At 43.0% G+C, this 27,211-nt stretch overlaps 2 protein-coding genes across 3 annotated transcripts in view; one reads left to right on the top strand and one right to left on the bottom strand.

Annotated features, from left to right (window-relative positions):
• LOC130177651 (uncharacterized) overlaps positions 1 to 926 on the bottom strand; it is a 7,198-nt gene extending 6,272 nt beyond the window's left edge. Inside the window, 2 exon segments of the mRNA XM_056389550.1 lie at positions 1 to 70; positions 762 to 926. The exon segment at positions 1 to 70 is cut by the window's left edge and continues 24 nt beyond it. Of these exon segments, the coding sequence (XP_056245525.1) occupies positions 1 to 70; positions 762 to 926 (235 nt within the window).
• The window catches only part of adcy5 (adenylate cyclase 5), a 92,987-nt gene continuing 66,498 nt past the window's right edge, over positions 723 to 27,211 (top strand). Inside the window, exon 1 of one of the 2 annotated variants that reach the window (XM_056388834.1) lies at positions 723 to 2,974. In XM_056388834.1, coding sequence (XP_056244809.1) covers positions 2,045 to 2,974 — 930 coding nt within the window. In that variant the 5' untranslated portion in view covers positions 723 to 2,044. The remainder of the gene's footprint in view (positions 2,975 to 27,211) is intronic. The other variant, XM_056388833.1, reaches the window with a different exon arrangement.

Genomic DNA, 27,211 nt, shown 5'->3' with positions numbered 1-27,211 from the left:
AAGGGAATTCAGCTGGAGGTGAGCCGGTCTCAGCGAACACACGAGGCTCCTCGTCACATGCCTCCAATTTCTATTCGTTAACACACAATGTGAACTTAAGTGACACAAAATGCTCTTTTCTCCTATGTAACATGTCCACAGACTCACTGCTGGTGTAAATGGTGGAAGAGGTGAAACAACTTATTCACCCCTTTCTTCTATAAAGTGATTACTGTTGCAAGAGCCCCATCTCACTGTAGGTAAGCAAGCACAGATGTAAAGCTGTAAAGGGAATTGTTGATTACTTTTCCAAGCATTTATTAATCATTTAGTTTATGAAATATCAAAAGAATAGTGAAAAATTAACGTTGGCAGAATCCAAGATGACATCTTCATTTTTCTTGTTTGGTCCGACCAACAATCTGAAACTAAACTAAATTTAATTTACATGAAAGCATCAAATATTCATATGTGAGGGGTCTTGAACCATGTTTGACCTTTCTAATTGATAAATAATTGAATCCACTGAGTGATTTTTTTTTTCAAAATAAAAGTTATCAAAGAAGAGCTTCACAATGACAAAATGTATCTATTCAATGTATTAAAATTTAAATAAACATTTAAATTATTTTGAAAGATGAGAATAATTGTGTAAAAATGATCCTCATTAAGTTATTGGACCTCAAGTCCAGGAGTCCAATTTTCAACCACCGGTGTGTGTGTGTGTGTGTGTGTGTGTGTGTGTGTGTGTGTGTGAGGGCTATCCAGCTGTGAGTACAGACGCGCCCATTCATCGAAAGCGCCCGGGGGTCGCGCAGCCTCTGACGCGGATTGACCAGCCTGGCGTCCAATGAAAACGCGCCAAAGCGTGACTCACCCTCTTCTCTTTCCAATGGCAGCGCGGCGTAGAGGCGGACAGCAGGAAGCACACTTGGTTGAATGGCCATTAAAGCAGCAATCAGCGGTAAATATGTTATGATGCCACGCTCCAAACAGACACCGAGCGGATTGTCCGAGGCTGCACTTTGGCACCGGGTAGACACTTCATGAAACACTGCCGCTGCACGGCCGCGGATTCGCTGCGCGTTGGAGTCTGGCTACAAATCAGATCAGGAGTCTCTCTCCCTCTCTCTCTCTCTCTCTCTCTGGGGAATTGGACAGTGATGGACAGCTGTTGGACATTGATTCAGCGCAGAGGTTGACGATAAATTGACTGCGTCGTAGCACTACAGCTGTACCATGGACCAAGGGGCTGTTTTTTGTGGCTGCCACAGGAGGAGAAGGAGGAGCGGCTGAGTTTTTTCCTCCGCTCAGATCAGCGCAAGTGTGCGAGGATCGTGATGATGCTTTTTGGCCAAACGTGAGGCTCCCACCGCCGTCCAGTGCTGCGGTGTTCGCTCAATACAGGTGAATTAAGACTTGACGGGACCAGATGAGAACCGCCAACATGGGATTCGCCTTTTTTATCCCCCCCCACCTCCGTCTTCACTGTCCACACACCGTTTACAAGAATACAGGAAACATGTCCGCAGATATAACGGATTCACGGCGTAATTGATGGTGTTGCGCTATGATCTCTGGGGACTATCTGATTTGTGTATTGGGTTTTGTCATCTACAGCGCGCGCTGCCGTGCAACCTCTCCATGGATGTTAGTTAATTGGGCCCAATGATGTAGAGCCAAACCCACCTGGATCTAATCTTCCCTCCTCTCGTGGCGAAACTGGCTCCCCAGTGACTTTTTGCGCATGTTCAATTGTTTTTTTTTTTGTTGTTTTTTTTTTATTCCCAGAGCTTTTCATCACTTCTGGTTACTTCTTTGGACATTCCCATGTCGATTTTAAAGATTTTAAAATGAATTTTTGCCTCTAAAAGTGGGGGAAAAAAACAGTGATAGTTTGTATTGACTCAGATTGTGGCCAACTATGGGAAATTCAACTTATAGCAGACACGTGATGCGCCTCGTCCTTGTGTCCTGACATTATTTTTCAGTGGAACAAAACTTTTAATGCAGTGTTTATTAGTTTGAGCACATTCTGTTGTTGCCTCCCGTTCTCTTAACTACTATGTCCAGATCAAACAGTGTCAGCCCACCCGGAGTCGGTGCGCCTGTGTTGAGGGGAGGGACCGAGCACAGATCAGCTTGGGGAGAGTCTGAGTCCGTGGCCAACGGGTGCCCATACTCGGCCAGATCCCCGCGCAAGAAGCTCACCCGGACTAACAGTCGGTGGAAGGAAGAGGATGATCCGGACCACCGGCAGCCCGGCCGAGCCTCCACGACCGTCAGCAGGGTCAGCTTCAGGTCCAGGTCGGCTTGGCAGGACCATGGCGAGGAGAACCGAGGCCGCGCGTCCCCTAAACGCCCAGAGGACGAGGTGAGACCCAAGTCTGTAGAGCTGGGTCTGGAGGAGCGGAGAGCCAAGCCGAAGACCAACGACGAGGAGGTCATGCCCGATGTTAACTTTTCTTTAGTGGCGTGCTGCACCAGCGTCATGCACGTTTTCAAATCCAAGAAGTTCCAGTCGGAGAAATTGGAGCGGCTCTACCAGCGCTACTTTTTCCGTCTCAACCAGAGCAGTCTGACCATGCTCATGGCGGTGCTGGTGCTGGTCTTCACGGTCATGCTGGGTTTCCACTGCTCCGGCGGGGCGGCGAGGCCGAGCGTAACTTATGTGGTGGTCTTTTCCGTTGCCATCTTCCTCACACTCATACTCATGGTGGTCTGCAACAGGAACGGGTTTCACCAGGACCATATGTGGATTGTGTGCTATGTGGTCATCCTGGTGGTGCTGGTGATCCAGGTGGTCGGAGTGCTGCTCGTGCAACCCAGAAGTGCCTCGGAGGGGATCTGGTGGACCGTGTTCTTCATCCATGTCATCTACACTCTGCTGCCCGTCAGGATGCGCGCCGCGGTCATCACTGGAGTTATTCTTTCCGCCATCCACGTGGCTGTTTCTTGGATGTTAAACGGCATGGACAGCTTTCTGTGGAAGCAGGTATGTAAGAACAATGTTGCGTGTTTCTAAAGTTTTGAATTTAATCTGCACACAGAGCTGGTGCTCCACACCTCCACTGCGCGCAACAAGGCACGGCTCAACATGGGCATTTCCTTTTAGAGCTTCCTGCTGCTGATCTTGTTTTCCCTCATTGTCAAAAAGCTCCTCACAGCGGTGGCACGCACTCACTCTCTAGTGGGGGGGAAAGAGGGGAAATGAAAACGGGGGTACCACCATCTCATGCAGGGCAATTCTTCACACAGCTGCTTAAGTGACTTTTTGTGTTTACATGAAGGTGCAGAACAGATAATGCTCTTGAAGAGAGACTGTCCAAAAGTGTGTGATCCATCATGTCAAAACTACATAAACACACACACACAAAAATCTAGAGTTCTTGGGGATAAATCAGGGAGACAGTGTGATGCAGCCACTCCTTTTAGACATTTTTGGCCATTCCTAATAAGTATGGACATCTGCCTTCAGATGTGGTCTGACCTAGAACATGTGAAGCATACCGAGGCCTTTAAGTCTCATTTTTGACTGAAGGTCATTGTGTTCACTATTTAGCCTTAGGTCAAGAAGTCAGGTGCATTTTGGCTGATCAGAGAGGCGTTTGGATTAACTGGAGGGGCAGCTGCTAAGAGCAGAGGGGCATTTGGTGGAGGTCAGTCAGGTCTTATCCACTCCTGCTTGCCTGAATGTTTTTGAAAAAGGGGCATTAAAGGGCACTTAAGCACAAAAAAAGTGGTTCTGTTTTCTTTTTTGTCAGTCCAGTAACTTGCTGTTGCCATGGCTGCAGTCTGTCTCCTCAGCAAACATTAAATAGCTTAATTGACGACTTGAACTAGTGATTGGTAGACAAACACTTAGCTGCTGGTTGCCAGGGAAAGCGCACCTGGCTTGATCCTCCTCCAGTGTTTAACACACAAGTGCATCTATGCAAACTACAGTCAGACTCTCCTCTGCAGTTGGAGTTGGTTGGAGTTTCCTGTTTTTATTTTTGTCTTTCCAAATATTCCTCCCATTAGTTTAACTTTACCAATTATGTTGGACTGCAATTGAAGTGTTTTCCAATTGTGAATGAGGAAAAACTGGATGGTCTGTAGTAGGGCAGGACGATATGACTTCAAATCATATTGCAAACTTTTACCACAGTTTTTGTGCTCTTCATTTTTTCTAATGTGACTGTTTTCCAAGTCGCTAATCAAACTGGTGGCGCTATCTTTCGGTGGCTGAAGTCTTGTATTTGACTTTCTTTTTGTTCGGTTCCGTCTTCACTGAAGCCAAAATGTGCCCAAACGGCAGACACGGCGTTCTTCTTGGGAATAAACTTCTCAGGTTGAGGCTCAGTGTTTCACTCTTACTTCATTAGAAATGAATGTTAATTGTTGAAGTAGTGAGTGTATTTCCAAAGAAGAACCAGTGGGTTCCTGTCAGGATGGAGTGTGTGACTATTTGTTGTTTATGAAAGTCTTCCATCAACAGACTCTTCAACATAATGACCTTCTATGAATGCAGAGGATGTTTATCTGACATATGAGGTTTCGTGATTTATTTGTGACTGGGTATAATCATCACATCTTTTCAGCAACAGCTCAGATCTGCAGCTAATATAAATCCTGCTCTCGGCTTCTTAATTTCGGCCTTAAAGCACATTTGCAACCACGGCTATGTATCATATTTAGGACTTATTATTTTATAATAAACTGAAGAGCAAACTGCTGTTTAAATGCCTGAAATTTAGGCTGTTTTTACGGAGGGGGAAAACGTGTTGGCCCTTAGCTTTGGGAAGACTGATTTCAGATCGTTTGTTCGACTTCATCTGGACTTGTAATGAGCTTACAGTTGGTAGTTTCAGGGGATATTGTTTTAATGTGCTGCTGAGCCTACATGTTCCTCATAAAATCTAAATGCCTCTGGTAGTATTTTAACAACATCAATATTACTTTCGAAACATCTCTCCAGGGCCGGTGGAGTCCGTCTGTAATAAAGGTGCCTACACAAATGGCTTTAATTTTCCACCATTATTTAAAGGTACACTTAATTGCATCGTACACTGAGTTCTACAACTCAGTGTTATTAACCCCAAACTGTGTGTGTGTGTGTGTGTGTGTGTGTGTGTGTGTGTGTGTGTGTGTGTGTGTGTGTGTGCGTGCGCTGCTGCAGCTCCTAACTCCCACCTCATTGTTCTGGCTGTTTACTCTATTTACTGTTTTTATCAGGCCCAGTGTAGCTCATAAACATTCCTTCCAGCAGTGTAGCTCCTCTACAGTAGGTGCCTTTTTTTATAAAGATGCCTCCCTAAAAAAAAAACAATACGGTTTAACTCAGAAGGGTTTTATCCTTAAATCGTGAAGGACACTGTTAGAGATGCCTGTCCACGTACGTCCTGTTGTGGTTTTGGTCTGGGGCTGTAGCTCGTGGTTTGGTCTCGGCCCTTCGTTCCAATTAGGCGGGTCCATGAAGTCATGGTTCTCTGAGCTCGCTGTGGATCCATCCGACACTTTTTTTTTTTTTTTTTTTTTTTTTTTTGGGATGAACTGGAACACAGACCTGACCTCGCTGAAACCTCATGTTCACTCACTAGAAGCTTATCAGAAGCAAAGGGTCTCAAAGCGCTCTGTCTTCCAGGTGCAACGGTTTCAATATTGTGTCGTTTTTTGCTGTTTCACAAGCAAATTTCCACCTTTTTATGGGATCAGTAATGGTAATAGATACTTGGTACTGTACTCTGCACATTGTCCATACAGCGATATGTACATAAAGACAAATCACTTGCCAATAAATAGAGGCATTTAGATCCATTCACAAGTAAATTTTAATGCTTCAGAGTCGAGATTCTGGCAAAAAACTGACCTGGCACGTAAAGATAGTGAAGTGGAGAAAAGATGCTTTACTCACACAGGTGGTGGACAATAGATTGCAATACAATGCAGCCGTGTCATTTTTTTCATGCTGTTGTGGCTGAATGGGAACAAATCCCTGCAGCCGGTTCCTAAACTCTGGTGGAAAGCCTGAAACCAGAAGAGTGGAGGCTGTTAAAGCGGCAGAATAAAGCCCATAGTTGATGTTCAGATGTTGATGAAATGAGGTTCAGTTACCACATAGAGATATAATGTTCCCGTCTCTATATTGTGTAAATAAACAGAATATAAGTCTACTGTTGAAACCGAAAAGAGACTTGCACAGTATGCTCCAGAAATTACAAAAATGAAATGTCCCACACTTTATCTGGGCCATCAGTGGTGTATCCAACTTTAGAAAGAGAATATTAAATTGCACGCCATTTGAACGGCCTCGTAATATGGTTCAGCCTCAGCTCCTTCTCCAGTCGTCTCGGCAATCGCATCAGGAATGAAAACGTGCAAAGAATGTGTTGAACACTGAAAAAGGATGTAGGATTTCACTTTTCTTTCGTCCCCCTTTTTTGTTTCCTTTTGGAATCTAATGTTTGGTTATATAAGCAAAGACCGGGCTGATAGTTTAGTTTTTTTTTTTTTTGTGCGAATGTGACCCAGCATCTATTTGTCTTTTCTGCGAAAGCCACATTGTCATTTGATGTGTTGATGTGAGTGTGTGGGAACGAGCTGCTGTATTTGTTGTTCTTTCCTCACCATGCTGTTGTTTTTAGCATATCTGTTCTCTCCTGTTTACATAGGACCCGGCTCTTCGCTGAGTTAAACCGCTGCTGTTTATGCGAGATCCCAAGATAATGCCGTTTTCTTAAGCGTGTGCTCCCAGGAATATGTTTTATGTGTCCTTTTTTTTTTTGTTAAATATGTTGGGTTTTCCCAAGTTTTTAAGAAATGCAGCATCATTCAACCTTGTAACCTTCCTTAATACTCTCTTTCATATTAGCCTGAGCAGCTGTACCGGAAATCACATTGTTGCAAAATTAGGATGAGGTTTTTACTTTAATTTTCAAGGTGTTAGTTAAGCTTTGCAGTAAATTTCATCATAACCTATTTTAAATTTACTTGGTGTGGCTGTCTGTCTGTTGTGCCTGTGCTGATGCCATTATAGTGGTTAATTTTGCAGGTCATTGCAGAGGCCTCGGAGGGGGAGGCTCTGCACTGACATTGTGAGGGAAGCTTTCAGCTGCTGTGTCTTCATCTTTGCTCCAAGATAATAATGTCCAAATGACACAAAATACACAAATCGCACTGCAGAGTCTCGTCAGCCTCGGTGTGAGAAGCAGATCAGTCATACGCCTGTTTGTTCAGCCCCTTCATCCCCTCATTATTCCTGTCTCCTCTCATGGATTAGCCTGTCATGTCTTCATCAGTCCAGCCGTGTCACATATTTGGTTTCTTGAGCAGGTGACATCGAGGGAAGATTCACCTCTAGTGTTAGTAGGATTGCTGTGGTGTGGTTTGTTTGGTCAAGCAAAAAAAACAGTGCTATACAAACTCTGGTGGCTCCAGATAACAGGTTAGAGTGTGAGCGGAGTCGATATCTAGCTGTGGTTCATTACAGGTGAAACTGAAATCTGAACTGGGAATAACCTTGCAGCATAGCTGGTTTTATGAGGGTACGGAGACGGATGTTGACAGGATGAAGGACAGGACTCTTGTTCTCCTGTGGCTCTGGTCTGACCTTTTCCAGGGACCCGGTCAGCAGGCGTTTGATGATTGAAAGGTCACAAAAAGGCCTAAAGACGACCAGGTTAAAATGTGGGCTAGGTCTGTATCTCAACTGCTAATTTAGACAAAAGGAAATCTTTGGTCTTTTCGCACAAATGTACTTCAGGTTAAACTAGACATCTAAGCTCACTGGAGAACTACTTTCTGCTTCCAGTTTATGTTCCTGCCCCCGCTCCGAAATCCTTTTTTTCTCAGCGTAGTGTTGTCTGACAGCCTGGGAACTGTTAAGGTGGAATTTGCAGAGCTGAAATGCAGCCTGTCCAGTAAACAAGCAGCGGTTGGTGCTAGTATCAGTGTTGGGAGTTGGTATGGGAGCTTGTAGTGTTGTTGACATTTAAGGTCAGACTCGTGATGGACGGCTAAAAAAAAAAGGCTAAAAATCAAGCCAGCAGAACCAGTGATATCGGTTTTTTTTGTTTGTTTGTTTTCTTACATTCTTCTACATTCTTTCATAGCTAATGTAGCTTCGAGCCACTAGCCTTTTTTTTTTTTCCATTTTCAGACTTGCCCCTTGTGCCAATTTATCCGACTTCATGCAGCGTCTTTTGGAGCCACAAAGGGCTTCATACAACGCTATACAACTTTTGTGTTGTACAAAAATGATCTCGACTTGTTTAACTTTACCTAATCTTCGTAGTTTCTTGAGATATGATGGAAATGCAAACAAGAAGGAACTTCAGGCTCATGAGTTACTTCCTGAGTTTGTTTCCTGGGACTGTTTGGTGGAAAAGCTCTGCTTCCATTCTTCTCTGCCCCCTCTCCAAATTCACGGAGAAGGGCATGTACGCAGGCCAGTCCTGGCTGGCAGGATTCCAGTGGTAACAGGGTTTTCTGCCTGTCTAATTGAATTGCCTGTTGCTCGTAATGTGTGGAAATTCAAAACAGATGTCCACATCATCTCCCCTTGGGTTGCCTGTCTTCTCGCAGCCATCCCTCCTGGTCCTGACCTGCTTCTAGACATGCTTTTAATTTCCCTGCGAGACTCAGCCCCTGTGGACAGACTTTTAACCAATTCCCTCCCCCCGTAGGACAAGGCACATGTGCTTGAGAGCAATGAGATAAAGGTGTCCCTCAGGGAAAACTGTCTGAATCAGAATCTAAACACATAGCAAGGTTCACTGCTTTGTCCCTGTCCCCCGTGGCAGCGTCCAAATACGTAGTTTCAGCTGCTGTTTGCTTTTGTTTAATTGTATTTGAGAGAGTGAGCACCCAGAGGCCGTGGAGTGTGACCGAGGATGCTGCAGTTTTGGAGATAATATTTGAGCCAAACATGGATGCAGGGCGAGCCTGAGTACCTTTTTCAGAAACCACTGCTGACGCATTCCCCTGCGAGTCCAGAAAACTGCGCTCAGTGCTCCTGTAACTTAGCAACAGATTTTATTTCACAAACATCAACCGGTTCCTCTCAGCGCCTCCCTGGGAGCACCTGTGTATATTTTACCTCCACTCACAGACTTGCCTGCACATCCTTTTGTGCACTGGGTCAAACGGAGACTCATAACGTCTATAGAATGCTCCTGTGCATTGTGTTGCTCTTCTGTTTGCTCAGCGTACAGGATGTGCAGTGTGTTCTTTTTTTGTTTTTGTTGTTTTTAATAAAACCAGAGCTATTGCCAAAAGTGGTTTGTAAGATGTTGAAGTAGTTGGTCTGATCAGTTAGATACGAATTGATGCTAATTTTTCTTCTCTTTATTTCTGTTTATGATTTAAAAGAAAAGAAAAACATTGGTACAATCTGTACTTGGTCCTTCTTCCAAACATCCAGTGTCATGTAATGGCCTGAGCACTGACAACATGACTAATACATGAGCAAGTACAACTAAAACTTAACAGAAAATCCTAGACATCCATTGTTTGTGTTTTAGATTGTTCTTTAGCTTTGAGGATTTTTTTAGTGGGGTATTTGTATTGTAGAGCATTTTCTTCTACTGCGTACTGAATGAACTACTGATCACACTAAAAGAAGAATCTGGAGAAAATTCACTTTAAGTGTAGAGGGGGAAAAAAAAGTCCATCAAATCATAAAATCTCACCTTTTTTATATTAAGCAGAAATTCTAATCATGTTCTCAGTCCTAAAAGAATTTCGTTTCAAATCCGACTTTTACCATTTTCTAAATATACAATTTGTCCAGTGGACAATTAAGTAATTTTTACATCGTCTAGGAAGCAAGAAACGTCTTTGTGCAGATACAGAAAACTTTTATTGTGTTCACTTAAAGGTAGCAACGGATGAAAGTTTCAGCAGCAATGCTCCTTTTTCATCTACCTGTGAGGTTTTAATGGTCAAGGTAACACAGTTGTGAGGATGTTTCATTGATACAAGCATGCAGTAGTTGTCAGCTCTGGAGCAGCTCTGTGGATATGCTTTTTCTCAAACCGTCCAAACTGTTATGTTCAGCAGTGAGTTATATTTTTAGTAAGTGTTTGTTGACGTTCATTTTGTTCTTCTGCTTCAGCTAATCGTCACGTTTAGCCACGTCGTGTTAACGTGCGACTGCAGGCTGAAGATGTGGCTGAAACTTGGGGAAACTGTGGAGCTTAAGCTTTTTCTTGTTAAACGACGTGTTGCATATTTTAATAAACGGAGAATGTCCTCTCATTCTGATGTCTGCATGTTCCTGTAATTACAAGCTGATTATGTGACAGCGGGAATCTAAAACTGATGGATAGTTTCCACTTTCACGTTGTCGTGTTTCCACTGCGGCGAGCTGAGCAACACTTGGTTTGTTGTGCTTGATTGCTTCATTCTGCTCATCTGACATTCATTAGCTTTAATTAGTTTGTATTCTACGAAGGGATCTGGACTCACTGTGATATTATTCGAAGGGAGGGGGGCGGGGTGAATAAATAATTACGATGCACATGTGTACTATGGAATTGTTTGTCCAGCGAGGTCATTTCTCTCAGCTTGTATTATAATGAAGCGGTAGGAAACTGCTGGTAAATAAATCTATTAATCTTCATTATTCTGAGAAAAGGCAGGTTTTCATTTTCTTCTTTCTTTTTTTTCCCCCTTATATTTAGACTGAATTGCCATTTTGTTACCGCTTCATTATTCAGTCTGGCTTTGGCTCCTTGTTGTTTCTGTGTTTGGTATTTCCTATCGTTCTGCCCTGACCAATCGGATGTGGCTGCTGTACGCAGACGCTGTGTGAGCGCGGCGTTTACAGCGTTAAGACTGTTGAAGTAAGAAAAGGTGTAATTTTTTTTTCAGCTTCTACTGGGAACCGCTCAGGCCTCTAGAATCATAATCTTTACCACTGCAGATTGTTTGTTTAAAACCTGACCTGACTGCAGGAGGTGAAGAGGATCTTTGCTTGGGGCCGGAGTGTGGAGTGTCTTGGTCAGGAGGGAGACGATTATGATCGTCATCGCTGACCCTCATGACTCAAAGAATCAGTCATGTCCACTTCACACAGGTGTTTATGAAAGCAAAGCAGGGTTTGAACTTCTCTTTTAGCGCAGTCATTCATTTGAATGAGCCCAGTCCAGCGATGCAGTGGGTGATGCCAATGCAAGGGGAGCAAAAAAAGAAAAAAAAAAAAAAAAAAAAGTTGCACCTGGCTCAACTTTTCCCGCAATGCAGCATGTCATCATCTGGCAGGGCGCTGCGCTGGTCAATCACATACAGGCACAATCCAGGTGGAGTATTTTGTAATGTCGTCGTGTTTCTGTTTCCTCACAGTTTTGCAACAGATAATGAAATAATAAGTGATAATAAAAGGGTCCTGTCTCTGCTGTACAGTGTTTTGGCAGCTGAAGGCCTTTTAAATTCACAGATCTGTCACTCAAACTAGACTTCCTGGCTTGTATTTCACGTTTCACTGGTACCTGACGCGAGACACCCCCACCAACACAGCCCCTCCCCTCGTTCGTTCTTTCATTTCACATGTGTACAACTGCTCTTTTGCTCTGTGCAGCACCATTAATTCCTTTGAGGAGAGACTGTCTTAAAGCGCGTCTCGTTATTGCCGCCTCTGCAGTTCGTTACGTTGAGACTACAAACGCGTGCGGAAGACACAGAGCTCGCGGAGAGAGATTAGGCGGCGTGATGCAGCCGGGGCGGAGGGTACACACAACTGCACGTTTTCTCACCTTCGAGCGTCAGAACAGCTTTAACAGTTTTGCCTTTTAGACGTGGACGGATGACACGTGAAAGAAACTGAGCACCGTCATGTAGCTGAAGCCGATGGGAGTGAGGGGGTTTGCAGGGGACTAGCAGCCTAATTAATGCACCTTTTACTAGTGTTTTTTCTTAAATCTTGCACACTGCACTGCACTTTTGCATTTGTCCTTTGGCACTTAATCCATTCCCGCCGTTGCCTCTTAACTCTTCTGAATGCACATCCCTTCAGTCATTGGCAGCACAGAGGTGAAAGGTGTGTGGTTCAAGAGTGAAGGTGGTGGTGGGGAGCTGCAGGCCTCACTTCAGCACTGTGATGAGCTTTTAACTGGTTTCCTCCTTCACGCTGCTGATGTATTTAAGCTTATGTTCAGGCCCATCTGGTACGTCTTTGTCCGGCGTTCAAAGCGTCATAGATCATAGCTTTTAATGGTTGCTGCTGGTCATCGGGGAGTTTAGATGATGTGAAAATTTCCTCCCATCTTGTGCCATTTCTATCCTGGGTTTTGCTTTGGTTACTGTCAGACATGGGAATATTATTTTATGTCTCAGCCTTGTTAAGTCTGCGGCAGTTTGCGTGGTTAGCGTGACTGGGTGATGATGCTCAAAGTTAGGCTGTAACCCCGTGGTTCGTTAGACTGTGAGAAGAACTTTGTTTTCTCAATAAGACATCTGAGAACAGACTAAGCGACTGAGATACAAAATTAGGCAGTAAATTGTTTACCAGGGAAGTAAACATTTCTCGCCCACACACATTTTACTATTAAGTTACTTTATTTATAGAGCACATTCAAAACACAAAACGGTCAAAAGAACTTAGGAAATAAACAAACAGTAAGAAAAGTAGTTATGCAAGAAGTGAAGTGAATCTTTCTTTCTCTCTAAAAAGTGACATTTAAACACAGTTTTTCCTGGATAGTGTCAGTAGTGAACTGAATATGAAAATGGGGCACATGGTAACATGCACACTTCCCTTCTCTTTTCACACTTCTCATTCTCCCCAAGCCAAGCTTCACATTGAATAAGGCCTCTGTAGCAACAGTGCACAGCACTGACTCAAACACAATGCTCCCTCTTAAAACTGTACAGTTATTAATGCATTTATATCAGAAAGAGTGTTATCACTGCTGAGAGGACAGAGGAACATTGAGAGCTGTTTTACCTTTTTAAAACAGTTGTTCCTCCCTCTTATCGGGTTCTGTGCAAAACTGTCTACCACCCAAAATCCAGGGATGTGACCAGATCGCTACATGCTAATCGCTAATGCTGCGCTCTGAGCTGAGCGGGAGGTTGTCTTCTTGGGATATTCAACATTTTGCACCCGTTACTTTTGCAATCCATCCAATTTATAACATAAACTCAACACCTGATGATGAACTCCCCATCAGCTCCTGTTTGTTTTCTACCACCTGAGAGCACCTGTGTATCACGATATCGTCCAGCAGAAACCTGTCCACACACAGTCTTCATTTCTGGCCCCATTTCTTTGTCCATACGTTGAATGGTTCGTTGTCTGTTTTAAGGACCTTTTTTTTTTTTTCTCAAATGTTTTGTTTTTCTCGACACATTCAGCCGGAGCGGGTTTGTTGTTCCTCTCAGTAATGGTAGAGGGGTTGTACTAAATGCAGATAGCCCATTTTTTCATGTCCATGAGTGGCCAGCTCAAGCATTTTTAAGTCTGAGTGTTTGCTACATGGTTGTGTGGTTCTGAGCTGGATGTGTCTGTGCTGTGTTGTGTAGTTCTGTGAGCCTCATACATTCACCACCTTCTCCTCTGCCTGGCCCTGTATTGTGGCCTTTCTAATTTCCCCTCCAGGACTCTTAATGTGGGCCTGTTGACACTGAAGTTGGGTCATTGTGTGAGGTGAACAAAGCTCCACCAGTTCTTTGATGTGCTCTCTTCAGTAGAGGAAACCCATTATCTTCTAAAGAGGTGTCAGCAAATGACTCATGCTGTTGAATCTCAAATTCAGATTCATTTAATTGTTTTAAAAGGGACAGTTCAACTAAATTATAAAAGCGTTATCAGGTATCACTAGTGAAATGTAGCTACTAGCTAGTTTTATGTGGCCAGATTTAAAGACAACACCTTCTGTTTTGTGCGGTCACACTGACTTTGACTTTGACGCTCTGAAAATGTCTCTTGTGTAGAGCTCTTGTGTTTTTAAGAAATCTGTGACTATATAAAGTAGTTTTAGTGATTTCCACTTCTTCTTAGGCCACGTTGGCTTGTGAAAAAACGTTTCCAGAGCCGTCTAAAAACATTCCATCGAGATAAATGTCAAGAAAAATGTTTGATTCAACAGTAGCAATAAGTTCATTTTAACTGTTTGCAGTGTCCCATCCATTATTCAGGCTAACTGGCCCAGAGCTACAGGTCCCTTTGTGCTGGAGGTCAATGCAGTAAAAGTAAAAATTGAATTCAAGTTTTGTACTCACTCAGCTGATCGTGTATGACGCCATTCAAAACTAAGCATGCGGTTGACCTGAGGCCTGCCTCACAAAGCAGAATAATATGGTTATCCCGCTAACTTCGCCCCCCCCCCTTGCTATCTAATGCTGCAGACCAAACCTCCCAGTCTCTCCCAGTTTTTGTTCAAGTTCACGGCTCAAACTTGAAAGAGAACCACCTCCTCATCAAACATCTGTCGTGTTAGAACTCACATTCACATAAACATGACGAGTACAAAAGTCCACAGCAGTGATGTGTTTGCACATCAGTGCAAGACTTCAACTTCTCTGACACTTTATGTGATGAGAAATGGGCCTATAGTACATGTTTACTGTGCAACCAATTTATCACACGCTATAAAACAGGATTTATAGCAGATAGCAGGTGGATAGTTCCTAATGGTGTGAGTAATAAATAAAATGTACAGTCGCATATTAATTATTAATGCTATTGCTGTTGGTTCAGTGCAGTCTTTTGCACTCGTATTTCATCACTGCAGCCCTGGAGAATATTAGACAGTGTTGTTAATATCAAAATCTTTTTTACAGACTGGATGATACAACAGTATCGGTTATTGTGGACGTATCATAATGAACTCATGATGTACTTGTATCAGGACATGCATTATCTCTTGCTCGAACTAATGTGTTAAAATGACTATGATATCGGCTTGCCTATGACAAAAGACACCTTTTAAGCTCTAGTGTGTTAGCACAGTCTCATGACCTCAGTATTGACTCAGTTTATTTGCTATAGTGAGTGACTGTCAGGAAACTAATGCTCATTTCCCATGATCAGCCCTCTGTGGCTGCTGTATTGCCTGCCGCTGACAGCTCAGCCTTTGATACGAGGGGGACGAGCAGCCGTTTCCCTGCGGTTTCTCTCATGATTTTTTCCCTCGTGAATGAGTCATTGATTTAATGAGAAACCGTGTCCCCAAAATGTACCCTATAAATGTGCTAGAATCTGAGACGCACATGAACAAGCGCACAGATTATTTCCTCTTGATGATGCCCTCGGAAGTGGGAGAGTGAAGGTGAATTTTCATTCGGGCGAGAGTCCAGAATGCAAAGCGGCGACTGAAGGATTCAGTGTGGATGGAGGTCTTGATTACTTTGCCTTTTGTTGTGATATGTGACATTGGACTGTATAGATCTTGACTTGACTTAATCAAAACATATTTATTAACTTATTTATGTGGCTCAGCTTCACTGGCAATGAAGCATAAAATGATAAACTGCAGGACGACTGTCACGACTATTTTGACAGAGCTTTGTGAAATCCAAGGATGTAACAAGCGATATTTCTGGATATTCATGTAACTTTTAATTTTACTGGCAGTCGGTTAATTTCCACATGGAGCTTGTATTCAGCTGTCAGCACGGTGCATGATACAGTGTTAAACAAAACAATTGAAAAAAGCTTGACAGCCACTTCTGTGAAGCTCTGATATTAAACGCGTCCCTGTGTTTCGGGTGCTTTTGAATAGTTGAAGTGACGGTTTAAAAGCCAAAGTATCTCCTTGCACGTGCATGAGGATACCCAGGTTGATCATAAGTACTATACTGCTGCTTGTATTTCCTGTGTTGTGCATCTCTAGCTGCACAGTTGCCATTTCAATCAGGAGAGAATTTATTCTGAATCGGCGAATTAACTTTTATTGCCGTGTGCAAAACGAGGGGGAAAGTGAGAGATGGGAGTCTTTGGCGATTAGACGCCATCGTGATGTCATCATATGTGGGGGAAAAAAAGGGTAAGGCTGTGTGAAGTACAGGAAATCCCCCGGGGGGTTTAGACGCTTGTGGTGTTGCTGGTTGATGGGAAGAAGAGAACGCTGGAGATCTGGATGTGATGAGGAGCTCCAGCTGGCACTGGGTATGAAGACTGGAGGTGAACGGGGGGGGTGCAGCAACACGCAGTGAAGTGACAGCTGACAGCAGGAGAGGTGAGAGCAGATTTTAAAGTTTGACGGCGACAACGTGGTTGCCTAGTTACTGAAAACACCTGAAATCAGAGAGGGAGAGAAAGAGAGAGAGAGAGAGAAAGAACCGTGAATGAAAGATAAAGATAGTCTTCCTGATTGAACCCGCGCCGAGCTTCATATGAACGCAGCGTGTTTTTGCTGTTGCAGCTTGGATTCAGTTTGATTGTTTAAATATCCACTTCCTTATCTTTTATTAATTCTTCCTGTTTGCTTGTTGTTACCTTGTTGCCGTGCAACCAAAATAGCTAAATATTTTTAATAACTATTTGAGCAGGACAAGAACAATTGTTTCCTAGAGGATCGTGCCCTTTTCCTACAGGAGTCCTCGCTGCTGCACCACTGCATGCTGGGACAAAGAGTAAGTGCACAGACCGGCCAGCCTGGGGAAGCAGGGTTTTTTATTTATTTATTTTTTTTCCTTCATGACCGGAGTGAGCTCATAGACCAAGACTTCAGTCCAGAGTGAAGTTGTTGACCTGTAACATTTAGCTGGAGAGAAGTTTGTTGTAAGCACAGAGAAAGAGTGGGAGGTTTAAAAATAGCAACGACTATGTAATGTGTTTTAATGTGACCCAGGCTGAAATGAGGACATGACGTATTGTTTTTCAACATGGCGGTGTGTTTTGTGCCACATGCATTTTTATGAGTCAAGTCACCCTGTCTGTTGGCTGCATAGGGGATGTTTTCTTCTCCCATCTCGCAGGCTTACCTCATAATCAATGAATCAGAGGCTCTCAATGAACGGAGTCAGCAGATCTCTGCGTGGGTCGTGGCTGCAGCTGGAGTGGGAATCAGATCTCAGCTTAAACTTCATGAATACAACTCATATTCTGATGTGTTTGTCTCTGGCCTCATGTGTAAAACGATCAGAGTCTGTGATATCCAGGGAAACAGTCCCCGTTTCCTGGCTGGATTTACTGTGTTGTCCAACCTTCCACCTGCCCATATGCTTCCCAGTGTAACCAGAGCCTCTGGTTTGACATGGCAGATCCTCGCCATCTTTACATAGTTTCATCCGTCCTGTCTTTGGTGATGTAGTTGTCCATGTGAGGGGGGGGGTACTTGTTCAAGACTCAAATTTGTTTCATATGATGTCATAAAGTGCAGTTGTAAATACCATAAGTCAAAGCTGAGAAGTAGAATAGTAGAAGTAGAATATTCACTCTCCTTTTTATCTCTGTTTTGGTCTCCACCAACTCACAATATCCGGCGTTTTGCCAGTGTCTCCTTTAGTGCTTGGCAAGAACAACCTGCTAATCAGAGCTTCCTGCCTGATGCTGCTGAAGATGTGGTTGATGAGAGCAGTGACTGTGTTCAGGCTGAAAGCTCTGAGAACGTCAAAGTGACTGGAAGTCAATCATTTTCGATGTGAACTGGCGTCTCTTGGCGGCGAGCGGTGGCATGCTGCTGGCGTGGATGAAGCTTTTCTTCGTGTTTAAATCTTGTTGAACAGCTGGAGCGATGGAGGATGCTAACTGCTTTTTTTTTTTTTTTTTTTTCTTTACTCGCAAAGGTTGTGATGACGCTCACAGAGCTACGACTGTAGTTGTCAGCTTCAGTAAAAAGTTCACTCCACCGCCGCCTCTGTGCTGTCTGCTGTTTTTGTGTGAGAGGCTGCAGCTCGACACCAAAACGCGGTACAGTTTTATTTATTTATTTTTTTTCTGGTTCATTTGGCTCAGGCGCTGGATCGTCAAAACCCAGCATGCATGCCGTGTGTCAATAAAATCATTTTTTCTAATTCATCGTTTCAGTCAGTCTTTTGCGACGTGATTATTGCACATGTTCATATCGCTAATCATACGCTTAATCGGGCAGCACTAGAACTGACATGCGTCTTCAGTGATCCGATCACAAGTGGACAGCTCTAACGTCAGTTCACACCTGACTTTAAAATGCGTCTCCACATGCGTCTTGGTTGACAACTTGTGATCGGATCTCATTTCCCCGCTTTATATTAAAAAAGCCCCACTCGCTCGCTCTCACACACACTACAGACTGTAAATAAAGATGGACGTACCCTCCATGACATCGCCCGTAGGTTTCTGAAGAGCGGTTTTGAAGCTCAGAGTGGGCCGTTGCGTAATCGCCATCTTGGCAATACCTGACTCCGCCGAGCTCCTGTCTAATTTCATAAATGGGCAAAGAGGAAGGGCGTGTCTTGAGACGAGACTTCGGTGCGCTCACCCGTCTGTCACTCAAAGTGGAGCAGAACTTTAAGCCTTGATAAAATTTAAATGAGTTAGTTGTATAAAAATTCACCCCCTGTCCAAAACTGGCCAGGCTGTAAACATTTTTACCTAAATTTGGGCCTTTAACACGGGAGTCTGAGGATTGACTCGCTTCTGGAGCCAGCCTCAAGCGGCCATTCGAAGAATTGCAGTTTTTGGTACTTCTGTGCTGGCGCTTGACACACACACTCATACACACCCGTCTGTCGATTGGCTAAAAACAACCACCCATACCTGTTTATTTGCAGGAAAGTGAGATCCGATCATAAGTGGTCAATCAAGACGCATGTGGAGACGCCAGGTGTGAACTGACGAACTGAGAGCTGTCCACTTGTGGTCGGATCACCCGAGACAGATGTTAATACCAGGTCTGGACCGGGCCTATGAAACTGTGGCGGGAATAATCAGACTGTGGTCAGTAGAGTAGGCGGCCCTTCAATGTGGCCCAGGATGCATTTGTGTTAAATCTGCTAAAAGAATGTGGACACATGTGAGTGATCAGATCTCAAATGCGTTCCTTGATGCATCTCGGGTGCGTTCACACCGGGGTTGTGCCGACGGACGATGGCGTCAGTGATCGACGATCATTAGAACTATCGGCGATTCCTCATGCCTTTGCAAATGTGAAGACAATATTTGACTTGTTCTCCCATTAATGTAGTTACTTTTTATTTGTATTAAATTAATACTAAATTGAATTTGCCTGCCACAGTTTAACGTATATAACCGCACATCACTGACGCACATTCATAATCATCCATCGTTAACATAACAATATTGATTTTGGCAGATCTTTTGCTTCTCAAACAACAAACCCTCTTCGTGTGGCACAATAAATGGTCAACTTGTACTTGTCACTTGCATTGTATTCTAATAGTTTTCATAGTGGGGGAAAAAGTTTTCAGTGTTTGTAGTAGGTTTCCTCTCATGACACAGACTGAAGTCTCTTCTGCACAATCCTGAGATTTCAAAACGAGCATAGGTTTTCATTATTACAGATTCTTGTAGCATGAAAAAGGAAATTATTCCAAACGTAGTTGAAGTATTTTTCCCCTCACCGTTTTGTGACAGTTTGCACCTTTTCCTCTCTTCAGACAGTGTCACTGAAGAGTCTGACTGAAGCATGTACGCAGCGCACAAAGTGTGCTTGCACGCACAGTCACATAGCGTGGCTCACAGGCCGCCTTTGTCAAGGTGGCACGAAGAGTCCATTGAGCCCATTATGTGCTATTATGCTAATTTTTAAAAGTAATTCCATTATCATCAGTAATGAATGCAAATCTATTGTCCTGCCGTCGGGTCGTTGACAGATAGAGGGTGGATAATATGGTGTTTTTCTGTTACTCATACAAGAGATTCACTTGCACATTTACAGATGACTCACCAGTGACATGATGGTGTGAGAAATGGCCTTTGGTGTGATAATTACAGAACTGATCATGCAGACTATTTACAGATCTGAAATTTTATGTAAAGGCGAAGATATTTTGGTTTCATTTTTCTACATATCTCACTGATGTTCTACAAAACAAATGTTTCAGGTTTTTTTTGGACTTACAGAGAAAACAGATTCAGTCTACTTGGCATCAAATCTCACTCTAGCTCTCACAGACCCCTTCATAGTTTTATAGAGGCGCCATTGTGAGAGAGACATAAAAGCAGGCTGCTCTGGAGGGAGAGTGCATGACAGAGGCTAGATATGGGGCAGAATGCCCATCGCCAATTACCCCTCCTGCAAGGGGAACAGAACAATTTGAGGCACAAATGTCCCATATGGAGAACAGGCAGCACTTTCAATTGTTTTCATAGTTGATTTGCATGTTTAATCAACATTGCGGTCTGTAAAATGTCAGAAAATACTGAAAAATGTTGCTTACATTTTCCAGAACCCCAAGGTGACGTCTTCAAATAACTTATTTCATATGATAAACAGCCCCAAGACCCAAAAGGTATTTAATCAACAGTGATAGAAAACAGAGAAAAGTCACATTTGAGAAGCTCGAAACGCTGGACGACATACAAGACGAATCGATCATTAGATTGTGGTTAAATAATGCAGTAATCTAAAAATGGATGGTTTTTAATTAGTCATCAGTTTACGTATGAATTAACTCTGCAGCCATCAGGATCCTTCACATGCTAATTGCTTACATGTATTGTACATTCTCGCTGTGGGGAATCTTCTTATTTTATGCAAAACATTTACGCAGCGCATATTGATCGGAGTGCCGTGACTCAAACTGTATCATCCTCACATTATACAATGGAATGGTTTCCCTCAGAGGAACAAACCGTTTGAGTGTATTTATTCTTACTGGGGAAAGAGAGAGAGAGAGAGAAAGAGAAGTGTGTCTGTACATCTGTTTATTCTTTTTTATATTTAGAAAGGGCTGGTTGGATTGTGCTAAAACTAACTCTGAAATTACAGATGGTCCAAATCGGGCGGGAAGGGCCGTCTTTCAGCTCTGAGGTTATCATTATTCTGTGGCTGGTTGTCAAGGAAAAGCCTCAGTCCTCAGATCCCTCTCCAGCGATGCTTCCCACATGTGTTATGACTGCAAGGCGGAGCAGCACAGTAACACAGGGTGTGATAACGCTCAAGTGTATCCCCACCTGGCCTTATATGGATGGAGTTTGAACCTCCACTGCTTTCTAAGCCGAGCTAGATAAAACCGCTCAGGAGCTGTGGGTCAGGGATGAGTAAGAACTGTCACCCTCATGCTTCCCTGATCCATGTCTCTGCTTATAAACTAAGTCACATGCAGTGACTTTTCAGTGACTCTCAGGGGATGATGCTACAACACCTGTTTTATAAACAGCGCTCTGGTGTTGGAGCCCATATATAAACTAATATATAGTGTATATAGAAACGATTCAACAGTGGGCCAGTGGATGAAAAATCTGATTATCATCCGAAGCTTTTTTTAATTATTTTTAGTGACTGAATTTTTCATTGAAGTGACTTTCTGTCTATTGAGTCTAAAAGCATCGATAATATTCAATATTTGATCTTAGTCGTCATTTCTCCATCTCTGAAACAACTGCCCTCAAGTTACAAAGGACTGTGACTGAAGATAGTTGAATAAAGGCTTTTAGGACTCAGTTATAGTCAGAAATGACTTGACAAGATTGAGAGTGTTACAGTGTTGTGTGACACAGATGTATGATGAGGGTTAAATCAAGGCTTTGAGCTGTCTGGAGTTCATAATGAGATTATAATTGATTAAAGGCACATTACAAACTGCCGGCATGAGTTGGTTTGGTGAGTAAAGCAGTGCTGCCTGTCGGCGTAGACGGCGTTCCACCTCACGTCTTTGTGATGACAGGCAGTGTGGCTGTTTGACCGGTGCCCAGTTCCAGTTTGTCACTGGATGATGAGATTAGAAAATAAACAATGTCTTATTAGGAAGATAAGGTCACTATATAAAGTTGCTCTGCCGCAGCACAGACACTTTATTGGACTGTTCTGGGGACATGGTTGTGAGATATGTCATAAGGGGCTAACTGAACACTTACTGTCCACCAGGCTGCTGCACACCGACTGCCACTTCTGTCTGTATGACATGACCAGTGTGTGCTATGGGCATTAGATGTCGCACACTGGTTGACAACACTGCATATTGGGGCTGGTGTGTCGTGCATGTAACAAAATTAATATGTAATCTTGTATGATCCTTTTTTATATTAGCAAAGTCATTTTTCAGGTTGCCGCCCCTTCAGTGAACCGTCGCAAGTTAGAGTCGACCACCATGGTGTTGGTGGATGGCGGCATCCAAAAACGCCTCCCTTTGATGCCCACAACCCCTCAAACTCTAGACCAGGATTGACTGTATATATTTTTTGATAAATATTGTTTCCCCTTGGAAAAAAAGCAAGTGATAATGTTTCAGATCGTCTCGGATCGACAGTACATTTCGAGGTTGATATGCAATAACTACATGAGATATTTCAACAGTTTCGATTAACTGTAGTACTTCTACTGATACATTCAGCGTTATTTCCTGTGCCAAATTTCCACTCTTGTTCCACGCTTGTAAATATGTGCAGTGTGATTTTGAATCTTAAATTGCGCTGAAATTTCCTGCATTTGCAGCTTTTCAACATTAACAGATTTGCTAAGACTCGCTAAAGGGATCTTTTGAACAAGGGAGCATAAAGTCCTTGCTCTCATTGATGCTGCTAGACTAATCTGCTCCCCATCAAACCGTCAAAAGGCGCAATATGTGTATTATGAGAGGAAATCAAGCAATTATTGCAGCCAAAAATAATGAACACCTCCTCTTTTTCTCAGCGACGCATGCAGCCGTGATGTCCTCAGAAAGCTGCTGAAGCCGTTGCCATGAAAACACCAAGCTGTCTGACTATTTTGCTTCCCTCCTCCTTGGCCGTGTGCCTTGCTAATGGCGTTCTCGGCTCAACTTGTCAGAAATAACACAGCAGAGCACAATAGCTGGAGAGGACCACTGACATTCTTGCGGCAACAGAAGCACCGTTGTTTGTTGGTTGTCTTGTATTAGCGCTTGAATGGACCTTTTTACCTTCGTGCAGATACATCTGTGATGTGCAAGCACGCCCTCAAGGATGCATCGGAGTGTACGATTGTCTCGTTCAGTCGTGGAGCAAAAATGTATGAAAGTACAAGAAATCCTCTCGGGGTTCAGAGTCCCTGGAAAGTCAGCTGGTTGCAGAGCAGATAACTGCTGACTAGAAACAACACCACATTTATATTCAGTCTAAAAAAAAATCTTTTCTTTTTACTCATTAGGTGTTGTGACTGTGTTTGACAAATTACATGAAAAATGTTGTCAGTTACTCAGTTCTTCGTCAAAGTGCATTTAAACAACATCAAAACCTCCTCACTCTCACGTCACATCGTCTGTGTTTGACATGTGTGCAGATAAAAAATGAGACATTACGGTTTAACATGCAGCTCGAGCCTATGTTTCAGAGATATTTACTGACTATTAACATCTAGCTTATCTGCAGTGGCCTCACCTAGTGATGCAGATGCGAGGTTCACACACGCTGTATGAACCAAAGGCAGGTGATGAATGTTGATTTTCCAGATGCTAGCATTTGCAAGCCAGTGAAATAGGCACGAGTTACTGGAAGTCACATTTTTTCTTTAACTGCTTCCCCGCACCTGTATACACCTGACGATACAACAGCACATATATCCTGGGCCGGTCACGCCACTGAATGCACCAGACTCAACTCTCAATTCAACCTCTGGTCAGACAGCGAAATAAGACGACCACGGAAATCGTCTAAGTAACGCTGCATGACGTGTTGCACAATAATGTGTTACTGCCCGACACTGGGCAATGAGAAGAGCATAAGCTTTAACAGACAGTAGTTGTACAACACATACAGTGTAGCACAGAACTGGGACAGCGAAATCATCCAGAGCACCAGTTCTCATTTGTCCAGAACAACATGCTAACACTAACAGTAAAGCAGGCGCCGCCAAGAAAACACGATCTGATAGTGTCAAACTGAAACACGCCAGCTTCTAAACTATAGGTATTTTCTTTATTTGTGGGCCATAAGATAAAATTTTGTAAAGAACTGATGCATGTTCTTCAAGTGACACAAGCAGATTGACTTTTCTTTTTAAAAAGTCTGAATAACCTGGAGAAGGCCGCAGTAGTTATTCAGATGTAAAGCAGTTACAGTTGGACGCCCTGCAACATGATCAACACACAGCGCGTGTGGACTGTTATTTTTCACACTTACGTTAATTACATCCCTTCATCAGGGAATATCGGCATCAGTGTGCGTGCAGTAATCCGCGCACAGACAGATGTGATGCAGACGAGGTTTTATAAGCCAGAGGAGAATATCTTTTTAAATAATTTATATGTAACTTAAGTATAAAAGACAGCAATAGGCTTGTATGCTATAAAACCTAAATTATTAATCATAAAAACTGATAGATGAATCACCTCTTGAGCTGTTTATTTTTTGCAGAATATCAAATGGTTCATCAACAATAAAGTGCAGGTGTGCATACGCAGAAAAAAGCTTTTACAGCTGCTCGATCAAAGACTCCAACAGAGGAGAAAAACAGACACGCGAGCCACACATTGTATTAACAGCTCCACAAACCAGTTTTATGTTAATACATCTTTGTCAGGTTATTGTTGTCTGGAAATTATTATTATTATTATTATTATTATTATTTTTTTTTTTAAATAGCTCAATTTGTTTTCTTTGCAAATCAGTGGGTTACAAGTGTTTACACCAGCCTGATTTATTCTTTCCTGTTTCACACTAATTTCTGGGAAAGCACAAAAGACATTAGAAACACAATTCAAAAGAAGGGGAGAGACACGATATGTACGTTTTTAATAAAAGACAATATATATGTTTTAACGCTTCATAATGTTGCTTCATAATTTTGAAAACTTGTTTGGCAGTGCAGATGGTGTTGAAGAAGATGTGCAGCCATGCAGTAAAGTTGTTTGACTGTTGCCCTTTCTGTATTACTACTATAAACAGTAGCGTATTAGCACCAAGAGGTCGCCCCTCTGGAGATATGCTGTTGTAAACATGCAGAGGTATGTTGTTCGGGAATGTTGACGCTACTAAACAACAGTCTGAAGGGTTTTGGCAGACTCAGCGGTGCAGTTGGCATATTTTGAAAGGTGTTACAGTGTAAACTGTCACTGAACAGGCCAGTTGTAACTGAGACTCTGTCCAACAGCCTCACAGGGCCTCCGGTCTGTTTTGGCTCAGTGCTGTGGAAATCACAGCGTGGGTGTGTTTGATCACTCATACAGAACTGTCATGGCCGCTGGCTGCCGGACGAGCGGCTCTCAGACACCCAAACACAACGGATGGGCAGACACAGAACATCACAAGGGCCATGTGGACAAAACTGTGGAGATAGTGCTGAGGAGCATGAGACATCTGACACGTATACACTGGACACTTCTCCAGCAGGGAACCCCTCTCCTCCTGCGCCTCCTCCTCCTTCGCTCTCATTTTCCTGGATCTATGAAACCACAATGTCCTGACCGACTCTTCTGTTGATGGTGGGTTCCTGTGCTGCCTGGCTGCTCACAAACACAATATACATCCACTTTGACCAAAAACACAAATGCAGGACTTTGAAAACTCAAAAGGAGCCAAGTTGAATTTGATGGAAACGACATCAAGGACATGGACTACTACATAAACTACTTCTGGTGGCGCTGTTTTGCTGGCGAATCCAACTGCATGTGTCTTTACATGTAAAGTAAAAACTTTGTCCAAACTGCTACAGTTTTTACTCACAAGAAGCTCTCTCTCTTTTTACAGTGAGCTTAAGAGCAAGATGCTGTAGGCTTCTGCATATTTGGGATTTGACTGATGGTTTGCTTGATGAGCGTCGCCCTGTCAAAAGCTGATCCACATCCTTATTTTCTTATTTTCCTTATTGTCTCGCCTGTTAGCATCAGAGTGATTTTGATTCTTTATAAATCCAAAATGAGGAATTAACCGTTTATAGCAAATGGTTTTACCGTCAGATTTGGCGGGAAAAGCTTGGCTCTTTCTCTGGGAGAACTGGTTCTGCTGGGAGAACTAACCCCTCATACATCAACATTAAATATTAGTAGCACATTTGGCTCATAAGAAGGAAGTTGGGGTTGGTGTCGTTTTGAAGGTATTAGCAGAGTGCGAAGAGCCTGTTTTCATGAAAACGATTGGATGCTTCCAGTCAGCTGATGGCCGCACAGCTGTGAATAAGCCAGTGATTGTGAAGCATGAATGAAACGGCTGAACCCAGTCAGCCAGTGTCAGCGTGACCTCACTGCTCTGTCTGAACCAATGCCACGCTGCGTTAATGATGTGTCTGCTCCAGCAGTAATAGCTGTGCAGCACTCAATCATGATATTAGTTTCACCTGTGGTTGACGAGACAAAATGTCTGCTGTAACCAGCACACCGATTGTTTATTCAAGAGTTTTCATACGTGATAGATTGGAATACATTTATTAAATTACTGTCCTTCCATTTAAAGCATTGTTTACAATCTCTTCTTCTACTGTTTATTTTCATGTTCATTTTGAAAAGTCTTAAAATACACTGAATCCACTTTGACTGTTTACTTGTAGCAAGTGTTTTAAAATGATTCTTAATCCAGGTTCACAGCTGCGTGTCCCTAAAAGTAATCATTAATCATCCTGCCATATTATCTTGGAACCTCACCATGGACACTCTTGGCTATATTTGGCTTTGTTTTTTCAAAATGGTGTCAAGTAAATATACAGAACGAGGTAGAGTAGCACATACACAGAGGCTGAGTATTAATATTTATCCCCTGCTGGGTCAGACGTGGCATGCTTGGTATGTTGGAGGCTTGGTACTTTCTCCCACTAAGCTTTCACTCTCTGTCAAACACACACACACAAACACACACACTTATTCACTGTTTATTTCCGTTTATGTTCCCCTAACAGGAATGATTGGTTCATTCAGCTGTTACAACTATTACCACGACCGTGATTTATCACATAATGCGTTAGTGTGTTTGACCTGCAGTGCCCTCGAGCACTTAAGCATCCTTTGATCATGTAGATTTTGCCAGAACAGGATTTATCCAGACTGCTAATAGAAAGCTCGGATCAGGTTCTACCAATACACTGCAAGCTGTGTGATTTACTTTCTCTTGTCAGTATCGTTTTTCTCTCATAAATGACAGATTTATCCGACTGTTTTTCTGCTTATTCTGTTGATTTTAGGAGTTTGCAGTTGGCTCTTATTTTGAAGGGTACATTGCAGGCTGAGATAATAGACAGCCAACTGGCACAGACACACA

Source organism: Seriola aureovittata, chromosome 11 (assembly GCF_021018895.1).
Source record: "Seriola aureovittata isolate HTS-2021-v1 ecotype China chromosome 11, ASM2101889v1, whole genome shotgun sequence".
Taxonomy (NCBI): Eukaryota; Metazoa; Chordata; class Actinopteri; order Carangiformes; family Carangidae; genus Seriola; species Seriola aureovittata.
This window is presented reverse-complemented; position numbering and strand designations above follow the sequence as displayed.